The sequence below is a fragment of the Giraffa tippelskirchi genome, chromosome 1, assembly GCF_054371585.1.
Source record: "Giraffa tippelskirchi isolate mGirTip1 chromosome 1, T2T-mGirTip1v1.2.pri, whole genome shotgun sequence".
In the NCBI taxonomy this organism is placed as follows: Eukaryota; Metazoa; Chordata; class Mammalia; order Artiodactyla; family Giraffidae; genus Giraffa; species Giraffa tippelskirchi.
The window spans coordinates 2,074,729-2,090,487 of record NC_137275.1 but is presented as its reverse complement, the minus strand read 5'-3'; the positions used below and the strand labels follow the sequence as shown (position 1 = coordinate 2,090,487).

At 49.4% G+C, this 15,759-nt stretch overlaps 1 protein-coding gene across 21 annotated transcripts in view; it reads right to left on the bottom strand.

The window, feature by feature from the left end:
- Positions 1-9,005: 9,005 nt before the first annotated feature.
- The window catches only part of GRK4 (G protein-coupled receptor kinase 4), a 55,771-nt gene continuing 49,017 nt past the window's right edge, over positions 9,006-15,759 (bottom strand). For 12 of the 21 annotated variants that reach the window (XM_081580042.1, XM_081580092.1, XM_081580020.1 and 9 more), the window contains 4 exons: positions 14,186-14,323; positions 11,057-11,194; positions 10,345-10,482; positions 9,006-9,148 (listed from right to left, as the gene is read on the bottom strand). In XM_081580042.1, the coding sequence (XP_081436168.1) occupies positions 9,095-9,148; positions 10,345-10,482; positions 11,057-11,194; positions 14,186-14,323 (468 nt within the window). In that variant the 3' untranslated portion in view covers positions 9,006-9,094. The remainder of the gene's footprint in view (positions 9,149-10,344; positions 10,483-11,056; positions 11,195-14,185; positions 14,324-15,759) is intronic. The other 9 variants (XM_081580109.1, XM_081580161.1, XM_081580050.1 and 6 more) reach the window with 1 other exon arrangement.

Below are 15,759 nucleotides of genomic sequence, written 5' to 3'. Positions count from 1 at the left end.
CTTGGGGCCCCGGTTCCCTGATGTTATGTATAAGATAACAGCCCTTCTCCACAGGACAGGCCACAGTGGCCAGGCTCCAGGCGGTCAGGTACTGTGGTTGGCCGTATCCTGAGTGTGGGCTGTCACTGGTGGCTTGCTTCTGATTAAAGTTTACATACTACGGTCAGACAAAAGAAGTTAAATGGAAAGTTCTCTATGCTGTCTGCCTTCCTTCCCCATTAACCAGACATCAAAGACTGGAGAGACGCCTGGCCTGCAAAGATCAACCTTCCTTCCTTCTGACCTAGCAGTGCAATTTCTTACAAGATTAGCATTCTTTGCCAGCTCTGTAGGGGGTCGTAATGACTTACTGCTCAGTTTGTTTGAGTTTATCTATATCCTTAGTGAGCTTTGATGTATAATCCTTTATCTCAAAACTGTATGGGATCGTGCCTTGGGCTTTTAACAGGCTCTCTCAAAGCTTCTGAGAGTTTGTCTCCCGGGTTATAATCTTCACTTTATTTTTTTTCAATTTTTAAAAAAAATTTTTAATTGAAGGATTATTGCTTTACAGAATTGTGTTGTTTTCTGTCAGACCTCAACATGAATCAGCCATAGGTATATATATATATATCCCCTAGCTTGAATAAAATTCTTTTTTAACTTAATTGAATTTTCACTGACACCTCTAACAGTGTAATGGGCAAAGGTGGCGCTCCTGAGTTTACGTTACAGAGGACTGAGCCTTCCCTCCAGCTGGCTGTCCATACCCCCTTGGCTTGCACATGTTCTTGAAGCCAGCCACCATGGTGGGAGGCCCAGGTGGCCAGCAGCCCAGGGAGGACTAAATCTGCCAACGTCACAGGAGCTTGGAGGCAGATCCCTGCCCCATCCAGCTTTCAGGTGAGAGGCAGATGGTACTTGAAGGCAGGCTTTCAGGAGACCAGGGAGTGAAGGACCTCGTTAAGCTGTGCCCAGATTCCTAATCCACAACAACTATGACATCCTATGTGGTTAAGCCACCATGTAACTGGCAACAGATAAGTGTATTCATTTGCTAGGGCTGCTATAACAAAGCCCCACAGACTGGGAGGCTCCAACAGCAGGAATTTATCTTCTCACCGTCCTGGAGGAGGCTGAACTCCAAGACCAAGGTGTGAGCAGGCTAGTTCCTCCTGAGGCCTCTCTCCTTGCTGTGTGGATGGCCGACTTCTCCCTGCGTCCTCACGTGTTCTTCCTTCTATGCATTGTTGTTTTTGTTGTTTAGTCGCTGAGACTCGTCCGACTCTTTTGAGACTTCACGGACCGTAGCCCAGCAGGCTCCTCTGTCCATAGGATTTTCCAAGCAAGAATACTGGAGTGGGCTGCCATTTCCTTCTCCAGGGAATCTTCCCGACTTAAGGATCGAGCCCACATCTCCTGCATTGGCAGATTCTTTACGGCTCAGCCACCTGGGAAGCCCCCTTTCATGCATGTCTGGGTCCTAATCTTCTTTTCTTGTAAGGACAATGGTCATATGGATTAGGGCCCACCGTCATGACTTCATTTTATCTTAATCACACCATTAAAGACCTTTCTCCAACTACAGTCACATTCTGAGGTGCTGGGGGTTAGGACACAACGTGTGAATTTCCAGGGGACACAACTCAGCCCATCACGGTACATAGCACAGCTGTCTCCTGTAGCCACTCTGATGGCTTCAGTACCAGGACCTCAGTTCTACCTGGGCAGTTTTTCACTACATTTCCCTCCTTCCCTTCAGCTGGCTGTAGCTGTGTGACTAAATAAGTTTTGGCTGATGAGATGTAAGCAGAAGTGATGGGTACCCCTTAAAAGCAAGGGGTACACCTGTCTTCTTCCTCTACTGGCTTGGGGACATAGTGGTTGGCCCTTAAACAGTCACCTTGGATCATGAGGATGAAAGCCACATCCCAGGATGATGGTGCTGGCAGGACTGGGTGGAGATGCCATTCCAGCCTGCCTACGTCAGATCTGGAGTGCCCCCAGACAAATACCTATAGGAGAGGAATGTAACTCCATCTTTGCTTAAGCCACTTTTATGTTGGATTATACTGTATATCAGCAATCAATGCAAAGAAATAGAGGAAAACAATAGGATGGGAAAGACTAGAGAGCTCTTCAGGAAAATTAGAGATACCAAGGGAACATTTCACACAACGATGTGCTCAATAAACGACAGAAATGGTAGGGACCTAACAGAAGCAGAAGATATTAAGAAGAGGTGGCAAGAATACACAGAAGAACTGTACAAAAAGATCTTCACAACCCAGATAATCACGATGGTGTGATCACTCACCTAGAGCCAGACATCCTGGAATGTGAAGTCAAGTGGGCCTTAGGAAGCATCACTACGAACAAAGCTAGTGGAGGTGATGGAATTCCAGTTCAGCTATTTAAAATCCTCAAAGATGATGCTGTGAAAGTGCTGCACTCAATATTCCAGCAAATTTGGAAAACTCAGCAGTGGCCACAGGACTGGAAAAGTTCAGTTTTCATTCCAATCCCAAAGAAAGGCAATGCCCAAGAATGCTCAAACTACCACACAATTGCACTCATCTCACACACTACTAAAGTAATGCTCAAAATTCTCCAAGCCAGGCTTCAGCAATACATGAACCATGAACTTCCAGATGTACAAGCTGGTTTTAGAAAAGGCAGAGGAACCAGAGATCAAATTGCCAACATCCAATGGATCATCGAAAAAGCAAGAGAGTTCCAGAAAAACATCTATTTCTGCTTTATGGACTATGCCAAAGCCTTTGACTGTGTGGATCACAATAAACTGTGGAAAATTCTTCAAGAGATGGGAATACCAGACCACCTGACCTGCCTCTTGAGAAACCTGTATGCAGGTCAGGAAGCAACAGTTAGAACTGTACATGGAACAACAGACTGGTTCCAAATAGGAAATTGAGTACGTCAAGGCTGTATATTGTCACCCTACTTATTTAACGTATATGCAGAGTACATCATGAGAAATGGTGGACTGGAGGAAGCCCCAGCTAGAATCAAGATCGCCGGGAGAAATATCAATAACCTCAGATATGCAGATGACACCACCCTTATGGCAGAACGTGAAGAAGAACTAAAGAGCCTCTTGATGAAAGTGAAAGAGGAGAGTGAAAAAGTTGGCTTAAAGCTCAACATTGAGAAAACTAACATCATGGCCTCTGGTCCCATCACTTCATGGCAAATAGATGGGGAAACAGTGGAAACAGTGGCTGACTTTATTTTTCTAGGCTCCAAAATCACTGCAGATGGTGACTGTAGCCATGAAATTAAAAGACACTTACTCCTTGGAAGGAAAGTTATGACCAAACTAGAAAGCATATTGAAAAGCAGAGACATTACTTTGCCAACAAAGGTCCGTCTAGTCAAGGCTATGGGTTTTCCAGTAGTCATGTATGGATGTGAGAGTTGGGCTATAAAGAAAGTTGAATGCAGAAGAATTGATGCTTTTGAACTGTGGTGCTGGAGAAGACTCTTGAGTGTCCCTTGGACTGCAAGGAGATCCAACCAGTCCATCCTAAAGGAGATCAGTCCTGGGTGTTCATTGGAAGGACTGATGCTGAAGCTGAAACTCCAATACTTTGGCCACCTGATGCAAAGAGCTGATTCACTGGAAAAGACCCTGATGCTGGGAAAGACTGAGGGCAGGAGGAGAAGGGGGTGTCAGAGGATGAGATGGTTGGATGGCATCACTGAGTCAATGGACATGAATTTGAGCAAGCTCTGGGAGATCGTGAAGCCTGGAGTGCTACAGTGCACGGGGTCGCAAAAAGTTGGACATGACTGAGCGACTGAATAACAGTTCCAAAGCCTTAAAACGGACAATGCTTCTAAACAGCAAATACACTCCCAGTAATTTATCCTCAAAAGAGAATCATGTATGTGTCAGGATGGTCACTTATTATAGCAACATTTAGGACAAAAAGAGAAAGAAGCAAATGCGGGACAGAAAGAGACTGGCTAACCGAAGCACAACATATCCATATGACAGAACTGCAGGTTTTCAGACCCTGTTCTGGAAGAGCATTCCTGGCCCGGGAAAAGGTGTGCAGTGTACCAGCATGTTACCACCCCCCCCCCACCCTTTTTAAAGAAAAGGGACACACACATACACAGAAACAGACCTGACTGGGGACTTCCCTGGTGGTCCAGTGGCTAATACTTGGTGCAGGGAGCCTGGGTTCGATCCCTGGCCAGGAAACTAGATCCCATATGCCACAACTAAGAACCAGTGCAGCCAAATAATGTCTTTAAAAAAAAAAAGAAAGAGAGAGCTGATCACCAAGTCTATAACAGTGACTCCGAGCATGGCAATTACAGGAGATTTATATCTTAATTTAGGTGCATTTCTGTGTTTTTCTAGTCTTTAGCAATGAGTGTGTACTATTCAATGGAAACACCATGTAAAAGAGGGGGTTTGGGTGGAGAACTGAAAATGAAAGGGTACCAACACACTTGTGACCAATTCTGCCCAGCAAACGAGGGAGATGTGTGAATAAGCCCAACACCTCCCCACAAATGGGGTGTGCTCCAGCTGGGGGGCCGGCACCTGGCGGAATTCCAAAACCAGGGAGGAGCTCCCCGGGGTAGGGCCTGGGGCCAGAGAAGGGAACCATGAGGCAGGGGCGTGCAGACCAGCAGCTCCCGGCGGCGCCTTGGTGGCCTCCCTCCCAGGGGATCCTCTTCCATGGCAGAGGGCATTATTGCCACATGTTTTAACTCTGTGTAAACACACACAGTGCACAAGACATAGACACGGTCACTGTTGTTTTGAACAGTCAGCTCGTGTTTAAGTTCCTGCTTTCATCTCTGATCTTCCATCGCAGGGTTGTTTTCTTCCTTGTCCTCAGTGGCTCAGCCGTGTCTGACTCTTTGCAACCCCATGGACTGTAGCCCGCCAGGCTCCGCCGTCCATGGGACTCTGCCAGGCAAGAATACTGGAGTGGCTTGTCATTGCCTTCTCCAGGGAAGCCCATTCAAATTTCTTTCTAAAGTATGCTGTGTCACATTGAACAGTTTGTAGTTTCCTGCCAAAACTGTCAAGCTTTACAAGTTTCCCCCTTGAACACAGTAAGCACAGGTGTCTAAGAGTCTTGGACTTCCCTGGTGGTGCAGTAGATAAGAACCCACCTGCCAGTGCAGGGGACGGGGGTTCCAGCCGAAGCATATAGAGCCTGTGCTCCCGGGCAATGAGAAGCCCTCGCCCCACAGCCAAAAGCAGCCCCCCTCTCGCTGCAACTAGAGAAAAGCCTGAGCAAAGCAACAAAGACACAGCGCAGCCGTAATTTAAAAATAAATAAAACATTTTTAAAGTGTGTGTCTCACATATTTCCATTATCTAGAGCCTCCAAGGGAACGTTCTTCTTGTTTATAGTGTCTGCTAAGTTCATTGCCCCATCTCATGTGCGTGCTTATATTTGATTACATACTGGACATTGTATCTGAAATCATCACAGAAGTAATTTGTAGCTTAGGGTGCTTTCTTTCTCCAGGCAAGATTTTTGTTTGCAATGCTAGTCTCCTTGGGACATTAGAAGTCCTTGGTCATCCTAATCCACTTTCCACTTCTGGAGTCCTCTGGGCCACCCATTTTGGAGAGCTGGTTTACTTCCAAGTCACCCTTATTCTTGAGGGCTGGACCCTGAGGTGGAGTGTGAACTGACCGGGACCCCAATCTCGGCATGCCCTGGACCAGATTTTTGTTCTCCTAGCCCCAAGATTAGTTCAGCCTTTCAGGTGTCTCAGGGCTCCCAACCCCCCGAACAGGAGCTGCCCTGGTATCTGGCTCTTCTCCCTAGGTCCCCCCTTCCCATGGCTTTCAGTTGCTTACTCTCTCGACATGTATTCACCAGGAGGGTAGTCCACCCTTGCTGTACAGGGAAGTTCCTCCTATAAATATGAAATAGGATGCTATTGAGGGTGGTCATCCTTCTGTTATTCGTTTTATCATAAGTGCCTCCGGAGTAAACCCTCCTCAGGTAAGATGCTGTCTCTGGATGATAAATGTCTTTTATGATGCTAAAGAAGTATTAACTGATTTACAGTTTACCCTTGAAAAACCCTAGGGCTTCCCTGGTAGCTCTCTGGTACAGAATCCACCTGCAATGCAGGAGACCCCGGTTTGATTCCTGGGTCAGGAAGGTCTCCTGGAGAAGGGCTAGGCTACCCACTCCAGTATTTTGGGGCTTCCCTGGTGGCTCAGCTAGTAAAGAATCCACCTGCAATGTGGGAGACCTGGGTTCGATCCTTGGGTTGGGAAGATCCCCTGGAGAAGGGAATGGCTACCCACTCCAGTATTCTGGGCTGGAGAATTCCATGGACTGTAGAGTACATGGGGTCACAAAGAGTTGAACACAACTGAGCAACTTTCACTTTCACTTGAAAAACATGGGTTTGAAATGCATACATCCACTTATATGTGGATTTTTTTCAATAAATACTACCGTATACATGGCTGAGGAGAAAGCAATGGCACCCCACTCCAGTCCTCTCGCCTGGAAAATCCCATGGACGGTGGAGCCTGGTGGGCTGCAGTCCACGGGATCACTAAGAGTCAGACACGACTGAGCGACTTCACTTTCGCTTTTCCCTTTCATGCACTGGAGAAGGAAATGGCAACCCACTCCAGTGTTCTTGCCTGGAGAATCCCAGGGACGGCGGAGCCTGGTGGGCGGCTGTCTATGGGGTTGCAGAGAGTCGGACACGACTGAAGCGACTTAGCAGCAGCAGCAGCAGCAGACATGGCTGATTGAATCCATGAGTGTGAAACCACAAATATAGAGCAGAGGACTGACTATAAAATTATATGCAAATTTTCAACCAAGCAGGGGTCAGCACCCCAAACCCAGTGTTGTGAAAAGGTCAACTCCATTTTATCGACTATAAAAAAGTGGGTTGAATTTGGTCAAATGCCTGTATGAAAATTACCTATTTTTCCTTTGGATCTAGTAACATGATTTATTATGTTACTGGATGTCCTGATATCAAATCATCCATATCTTATTAAAATAAACCCAGCATTTTGATGTGGTACTTTACAATGTGTTGCTGGATTCTGTTTGGTAATATTTTAAGGCTAATAAATATTCTGTTCGATAATATTTTAAGGATAATGTGTTTAGTTGCTCCGTCGTGTCCAAATCTTTGTGATGCCATGGACCATATGTAGACTGCCAGGCTCCTCTGTCCGTGGGGATTCTCCAGGCAAGAATACTGGAGTGGGTTACCATGCCCTCCTCCAGGGGATCTTCCCAACCCAAGGATCAAACTAAGGTCTCCCGCACTTCAGGCGGATTCTTTACCATCTAAGCCACCAGGGAAGCCTTTTAAGGATAATATTCTGGTAATGTTTTAATGACTTTTGTATTAATAAAAGAGATTGGTATAGACTTTTTATATAAGGTCTTTGTAAGATTTGGGTGTCAATTTATACTTGCTTTATGAAAAGGAGTGGGAAGTTTTCTTCTTTTTCTGTGTCTTCTCTGGAACATTTAAATGCCATTGAAATTTATCTGCTCCTCAAAGATTTGCTAACATTCGCTGTCAGATCATCTGATTCTGGTGATTTTCTGAACGGTAGCACTTTGGGAATTTCATTTCTTATCCTGAAATTAGTCTGTCTAGATTTTCTATTCTATTTATGGTTAATTTTGGTAAACTATGTTTTCCTAGAAATGCATTTCATCCAGGTTTTATGTTTATTTTCATAAAATTGTACATAGTATTCTGTATCTTTTATTTCCTCTCTGATTTACTCCTCTTATAACTCTGTATATTTGTATTTTCCCCTTTTATTTTTCTTGATTAGGTTAGATATTGATTTATTTATTTTATTGATTTTTGAGAACAAATGTCTTTATCATTTAAGCTGTAGTTTTTCTCTTTTATAGCTATTGCTTTCTTTCTTTTTTCTGCTTTTCCTAAATGTATTTTTCAATCCTTTTGAGTTAAGAGGCCAGGTTCATCTATTTGGGGCACTTATTTTTGCTGACATTAAAAGCTGTACATTTTCTCCTGGAGCGCTGCACTGTAGGTTGATCCCATACATCGAGTACATAAGTCTTGTTCTCATTTCTAGAAGTTCTGCAGTTTTGCATTACATGACCTCCTTAGCCCAAGAGGACTTTAGTAGAGGCTATTAGCCAGGGTCTTTTTGTTTTCTGATTTTGTTATTAATTTGTAGGTTTATTGCATTTGTAATCACATACTCTACTATACTTAAATCTTTTCAAATTTTTTGTTAGGATTGCCTTTCCCCCTTTTTTTAATGAGGATTTTCCAGACCAAGTCCCTGCTGTTTCGTTAAAAGTCTCCAAGGTCTGGACCTTGGATCCCACACAGCAGGTAGCAAGAGCTCCCCAGTGAGCCAGAGGACAGTGAGGGTGACTAACCTCGAGCCCGGCGCCACCGGCAGGGTGACCGGACCCAGGAGGCTCCCCACCTCTCCCCCAGCCAGCTCCCACCCTGCCACCTGGCGCTCTGGCCCCGGGAGGCCCTGCCAGAGCGGCGTACACCAGGCCACCCCCCCCCCGCCCAGCTCCACCACCAGCGGCTCTGGGGACCCAGCCCCGGAGACTCAGACACCCTTCCAGCCTAACAGCCTCGCCCTGACCTCAGGGTCCTGAAAACACCCTCTTTCCGAGGGCGGACAGGAGCGCCCTGAGATGCCCCACAGGCACTGGGCGGCAGAATCTCAGCAGGAGCCACAGGAGCTAGGAACACGAATGCAAACGGCCAAGACCTGCTAACCCATGCTGACGCCCACCCACCCACCCCCAGAGGAGCTCGGGGGGCCTCGGGTGGGTGAGGAGCAGCAGGGCCCCACAGGCCTCCCCTCCCCTCCCTGTGGGGACACGCGGGGTCCCTGCCACAGGACGTCCACACCCGGGGCCTTCCGGGCGTCCCAAGTCCTCAAGTGGCCTTTTGTTCAATCCAGGTTTAGTGAAACGCCAGTTCAGGCACGAATGTAGAAAACTGGACAGACTCCTGAGCAGCTGTAAGGTGAGTCCCACACGTTTATTGCGGGTCACAGGCGGGACGGAGCCCTGGCACGTGCTCCCGTGTGGTCTGGCTGCGCAGCGCGTGGTCACCGTCTGGAGGGCACCAGCTTCTTCTCGCTGGAGCTGGCATTGAAGCAGCCCTGCAACACAGGCAGAAGGCCGGTCAGGCCCCTTCCCTTGCGGGGGGCTTGCCTGCCTCGTGTGTGCGTGCGTGTGCAGTCATGTCCGACTCTTTGTGAACCCACGGGCTGTAGCCCACCAGGCTCCTCTGTCCATGGGATTCTCAAGGCAAGAATACTGGAGTGGGTTGCCATTTCCTTCTCTGGGGGATCTTCCCGACCCAGCGATCAAACCTGGGTCTCCTGCATTGCAGGCGGATTCTTTACTACTGAGCCACCAGGGAAAACTTAAGTGCACAGAGGAAGTGCTGACTTCCAGGCAAGCCAAACCCTTAACTGTTCCTCCCACGACACTCGATTCAGCAGAGACGGCGCCGGTGCGTCCTGCTCCCCCGACTCACACGGCTCGCCCCACCCCGTCCCCACCGCCCAGCTGAGCTCCTCTGAGCACGCGGGGTGGACGGCTTCTTCCTGCACGACTGCGTGGAGGCTCCCCCTCACTGTATGTGAGGCCCCCACAGTGTGGACTCAGCGACACCCCACACTGAGCGACGTGAGACACCCAGAGAAGCTGGGGTTAACTACTGCCTGGTCCCCCGTTCTGAGAGGAGACCTGGCCACACTCTCTGGGTTTATACTGAGACACGATGGACGAGACGTTTAGTGGACGACCGAGGCTTTCAAAATCCCTCTGGAGCGGATAGGGTATACGGCAGGATGATCCACTGGTCCAAGGAGACTTGGAAACCATTTCTGAGTTTAATGCTACCACAGAAAGCCTCTGCAAACACTCTTCCACGTTCAAAGGAGAATCAGCTTTCCCTGTGATTGTGGGTGAATGACCAACAGGTCTGAGAATCAGAGCACGCCAGGCAGAAGCTGAACCCACTTCATTCTTTTACGATGGTTCTTCACACTGCTTCACGAGCCTAGTGTGAAATGCTTTGTCATGGACAGCAGGGGCTCTTTTCAAGTGCTGGAGCCATTTCTTCTTTTGCCATCAGGACAGAGTTTTCACACCAACAGCAAACATCCCTGTGAGGGCTCTTCTCGCTGGGCTCAAACACATCACATGGGGAGGTTGTACACCGTGTACATCATCTTACATAATAGGAACTGAAAAAAGAACACTGACCAAGGAAAGCTGGGTCGTGGTGAAATACGCCTCGTAACAGGTCACATTAAAGTAATAACAACACAGCGCCCGTCGCCCTTACCCCTCTAGAGAAGAGTCTGTAGAAGAAGCCTTTCTTCCGCCCAGGAGCTTGCGGACCCGCCTTCTCATCCGGCTCTAAAACCACAACCGGCTCGTCTTCACTTTCGTTGATGTCCTTGAAGCATTCAGACTCGATCATCTGCACCCACAGAAGGGCAGGACAGAGACGTGACGGAGCCCCGCACCCCCCTGGTCCCCCAGCCCCCCCAACCCCTGCACCCCCCCGGTCCCCCGGCCCTCCGGCCCCCGCCCCCCCGGCCCTCCGGCCCCCGCCCCCCCCGGCCCCCGCACCCCCCCGCCCCCCGGCCCCCGCAGCCCCCCAGCCCCCCAGCCCCCCGGCCCCGCATTCAGCAGCTACTCTGCCCCGGTCCCCGGTTCCCGCTGCCCCTGCTTCCTGACCTCCCCCTGGGGTGGGTCACGTGGATGCCAATGTGACCCCCAAAGCATGACCTGTGGGAACTCAAGGAGCAGGACTCAGGTTGGCAGGTGCCCAGCGGACCCCAGAGCCACCTCTGTCCCCCTCCCGAGGGGCCAGGGGCAGCTCCTCAAGTAATTTTACCTCCAAATATGCACACACGTGCACACAGACGCATAAATGGATGTGCGTGCCAAGTAGCTAAAGAGATATTTCAAAGCAGGAGCTGCTCACTCCACCCGCACCAGGTCTTCTCTGGAGCAGTAAGTAGCTGCGGTCTGCACAGCGGGGACAGTACCTCGTTCTGCCAGGGGATGGAAACACAGCCTGTGACGAACTCGCTGTAGAAGCAGCTGTCGGTGCTGTCCAGGTGGATGCCCCGCACCGTGGAGAACTGCTCGATGTCCAAGATGTCCTTGCAGTAAACCGCCTGCGGCTGTTGGTACAACAGAGGTGTGGCTGAGAGACAGCAGCCCGAGGAGTTTCCTCCAACGCACTCAGGACGCCCGGGACGCCCGAGGCTCGCACAGCTGAGCGCTTCTGCTCCGCATCTTCATAACTCTCAGAGCCACAGGCCCCTGCTCAGCTACCGCTCTCGGCCACCTGGTGGCCACCTGGGGCTCCGAACGGCGCCCCTCTCTTTCCTGCATGGGAGCTGGGTCACAGCAGAGGCCGGGGATGGAGGAGGGCGGACAGGATGCTCTCGCCGGAGCTCCAGGTGGGAGAACGCAGCCAGTCCAGCCTCCACCCTTGGCTCCCTCCAGGCCCAGCCCTGAGCTCATAGCAGGGGGCACGTGGGAGCCGGGCCGCCTCCTCTGGAGTGGGAATTGAGGGCGGGACCCCCAGGCCCCTGGTCAGGACTTGGCCGTCCCACCAGGTGAGGAGCTGGGAGCCCCAGGGTGGGGCGGCCCTCAGGGGGCTGTAGAGGGGGCCACGGGGAGCACCGAAGTCGTAGATCAGAACCCTGTCCTGCCCCCACACCAAACTGCCCGACACTCGTCTCGGACGCCGCTGTTCACGGCCCCGGGCCCTCTGGTTACATGCAGGAGGAGCCCCAGGACAAGCCCAGCGCCTCTGCCCCTCACTCCACCGCACCACCGGCGTCCCCTCCCTCCGCCTCAGGTTGGCTGCCTGGCCGGCCTCCATGCCCCGCAGCCGGCAGTGCCCAGTGCCCGGTGGGAAAGGCTCCGAGAGGCCCCGCCAGTTTCCTCATCCTGCAGCCCATCTGGCTGCCTGGCTCAGCGAGTCCAAGCAAGTTCTCCCGAGGCTCTGGGGCCTGGAACCATGGCTCAGTGAGTCTGCGAGGACTCACTCAGAGGACTAAGCTGCGGCCACAGCACATTCCACACAAACACAGTCAGTCCTGACTTGCAGAGCCAGAACGATTTTAATGGCACGTCTCAAGTTCATCACAGAACATTTCATGCAAAGATGGGCACAACAAAGGACACAAACCATATGGACTAACAGAAGCAGAAGATACTAAGAAGAGGTGGCAAGAATACACAGAACCGTACAAAAAAGGTCTTAATGACCCAGATAACCACGATGGTATTATCACTCACCTAGCTAGCGGAGGTCATGAAATTCCAGCTGAGCTATTTCAAAGCCTAAATGATGATGCTGTGGAAGTGCTGAATTCAATATACCAGCAAATTTGAAAAACTCAGCAGGCACCACAGGATTGGAAAAGGTCAGTTTTCATTCCAATCCCAAAGAAAGGCAATGCCAAAGAATGTTCAACCTACCACACAATTGCACTCATTTCGCGTGCTAGGAAGGTAATGCTCAAAATCCTTCAAGCCAGTCTTCAACAGTATGTGAACAGAGAACTCCCAGTTGTACAAGCTATATTTAGAAAAGGCAGAGGAACCAGAGATCAAATTGCCAACATCTGTTGGATCATAGAAAAAGCAAGAGAATTCCAGAAAAACATCTACTTCTGCTTCATTTGACTTCATTTGTTGTGGATCACAACAAACTGTGGAAAATTCTTCAAGAGATGGGAATATCAGACCACCTGACCTGCTTCCTGAGAAACCTGTATGTAGGTCAAGAAGCAACAGTTAGAACCCGACATGGAACAACAGACTGGTTCCAAATTGGGAAAGGAGTATGTCAAGGCTGTATATTGTCACTCTACTTAACTTATATGCAGAGTACATCATGTGAAATGCCAGGCTAGATGAAACGCAAGCTGGAATCAAGACTGCTGGGAGAAATATCAATAACCTCAGATATGCAGATGACACCACCCTTAAGGCAGAAAGCAAAGAGGAACTAAAGAGCTTCTGGATGAAGGTGAAAGAGGAGAGTGAAAAAGCTGGCCTAAAACTCAACATTCAAAAACCTAAGGTCATGGCATCTGGTTCCATCATTTCATGGCAAATAGCTGAGGAAACAATGGAAACAGTGAGAGATTTTATTTTCTTGGGTTCCAAAATCACTGTGGACAGTGACTGCAGCCATGAAATTAAAAGACGTTTTCTCCTTGGAAGAAAAACTATGACAAACCTAGACAGCGTGTTAAAAAGGAGAGACATCACTTTGCTGACAAAGGTCTGGATAGTCAAAGCTGTGGTTTTTCCAGCAGTCATATATGGATGTGAGGGTTGGACCATAAAGAAGGCTGAGCACCGAAGAATTGATGCTTTCGAACTATGGTGCTAGAGAAGACTCTTGAGAGTCCCTTGCACAGCAAGGAGATCAAACCAGTCAGTCCTAAAGGAAATCAACCCTGAATATTCACTGGAAGGACTGGTGCTGAAGCTGAAGCTCCAATACTTTGGTCACCTGATGCAAAGAGCCGACTCACTGGAAAAGACCCTGATGCTGGGAAAGACTGAAGGTAGGAGGAGAAGGGGACGACAGAGGATGAGTGGTTGGATGGCATCATTGACTCAATGGACATGAGTCTGACCAAGCTCTGGGAGACGGTGATGGACAGGGAAGCCAGGCGTGCTGCAGTCCGTGGGGTCGCAAAGAGTCGGACACGACCGAGACTGAACAACGACAGGTTCATCATATCCCACAGAGTGATCACACCTCCACACTTCCTAGGTCGCCTTTGGTGGCCCAAGGCCGCCATGGGGACGCTCCTCCCAGCTCTGAGCTCGCGGGCCCCTCCAGGCTCTGGGAACATAACCATCCATGGGCCCAAAGCACACTCGCCAGGGCCGCTCCAGGGCCCGCAGCACCGAGCCAGGACCCAGTAAGACCCAGCATGGGGAGACACATTCAGGACTAAAGAAGCAAGGGTGCCAGCCGTGACAAGGGAAGGGTCCTTGCAGGGTAGCTGGGGAGGGTCAGGGCTGCCGAGGTTCCTGGCAGGGCAGTGACACAGGGAGGTGGCTGCAGCTCGGGCAGCAGAGGGGCCAGGAGGGCCGGGGAGGACAGGCCACCCCACTGCCCTTGGCAACACACTTACATCAGGGTGGAAAGGCGGGTCTAACATGTGGGCCTCCAGCCGCCTGAAGTTGATGTCCCTGAACACAGGGTGTCCCTTGACTTCAGCCGCCCCTTCGCCCCTGCAGCCCAGGCGCTGCGTAGGATCCTTGGTAAGTAACTGTGGAGGAGCATAAAGGAGTCAGCCGAAGCTCCCAGGATAAAAGGAAACCCCAAAATCTCCACAATCGTGGCCAAAGAATTAGGGAGGCAAAGAGCGCCTCCAATGAAACAGTCACTCAGATTTCAAAGCATCAACCAAACCTCATCACTGCAGATTATACTGATTTAAAATATGTTCCGCTTCCAAAAGGAACTCAAACTAAAGTTCTGCCTCTGAGCTATCAAAAAAATTAAAAGTTTACTAAATAAATCCCTAAGAAAAGTTTAACCCTGTAAAAATTAGGGGATGTTTTCTCAAGAAATAGGACTTGCCTGGTGGCTCAGATGGTAAAGCGTCTGCCTACAACGCGGGAGACCCAGGTTCAATCCTTGGGAAGATCTCCTGGAGAAGGAAATGGCAACCCACTCCAGTATTCTTGCCTGGAAAATCCCATGGACTGAGGAGCCTGGTAGGCTGCAGTCCATGGGGTGGCAAAGAGTCGGACACGACTGAGCGACTTCACTTTCACTTTTCTCAAGAAATAGAAGCTGTCTGGGAACTTCAGAGACACCACTTCCATGCCAAGTGACATGGGTAATTAGAAATCATTTTAATTTATTCATTAAACAGATCACTAAGGACCTCAGATGAGACAAAAATTTAGCAAACCTAGTTCTAAAAATTGTATGTTCTTAAAACTAACAGAAACTGTTTCCTTCAAAAGTATTCCTTACTTATACATTTACACAGGCAGACCTCTGAGCGATGGCAGGGTCAGATCCAGGCAACAGCAGCTATGTGAGTACTGCAATAAAGCAGGTCACATGGATTTTTTAGTTTCCCAGTGCATATAAAATTTATGTTTACATTATTGTTGTTCACTTGCTCAGTCATGTCCGACTCTTTGCGACCCCACGGACTGCAGCACACCGGGCTTCCCAGTCCTTCACTCTCTCCCGGGGTTTACTCAAACTCATGTCCATTGAGTTGGTGATGCCATCCAACCGTCTCATCCTCTGTTCCCCTTCTCCTCCTGCCCTCAATCTTTCCCAGCATCAGGGTCTTTTCCTGTGAGTTGGCTATTCCCATCAGGTGGCCAAAGTACTGGAGTTTCAGCTTGAGCATCAGTCCTTCCAATAAATATTCAGGATTGATTTCCTTTAGGATTGACTAGTTTGATCTCCTTGCAGTCCAAGGGAGTCTCGAGAGTCTTCTCCAACACCACAGTTCAAAAGCATGAATTCTTCGGCGCTCAGCTTTCTTTATAGTCCAACTCTCACATCTATACATGACTAATGGAAAAACCATAGCTTTGACTAGACGAACCTTTGTTGGCAAAGTGATGTCTGCTTTTTAACATGCTGTCTAGTTTTATCAAAGCTCTTCTTCCAAGGAGCAAGTGTCTTTTAATTTCGTGGCTGCAGTCACCATCCTCATTGATTTTGGAGCCCAAG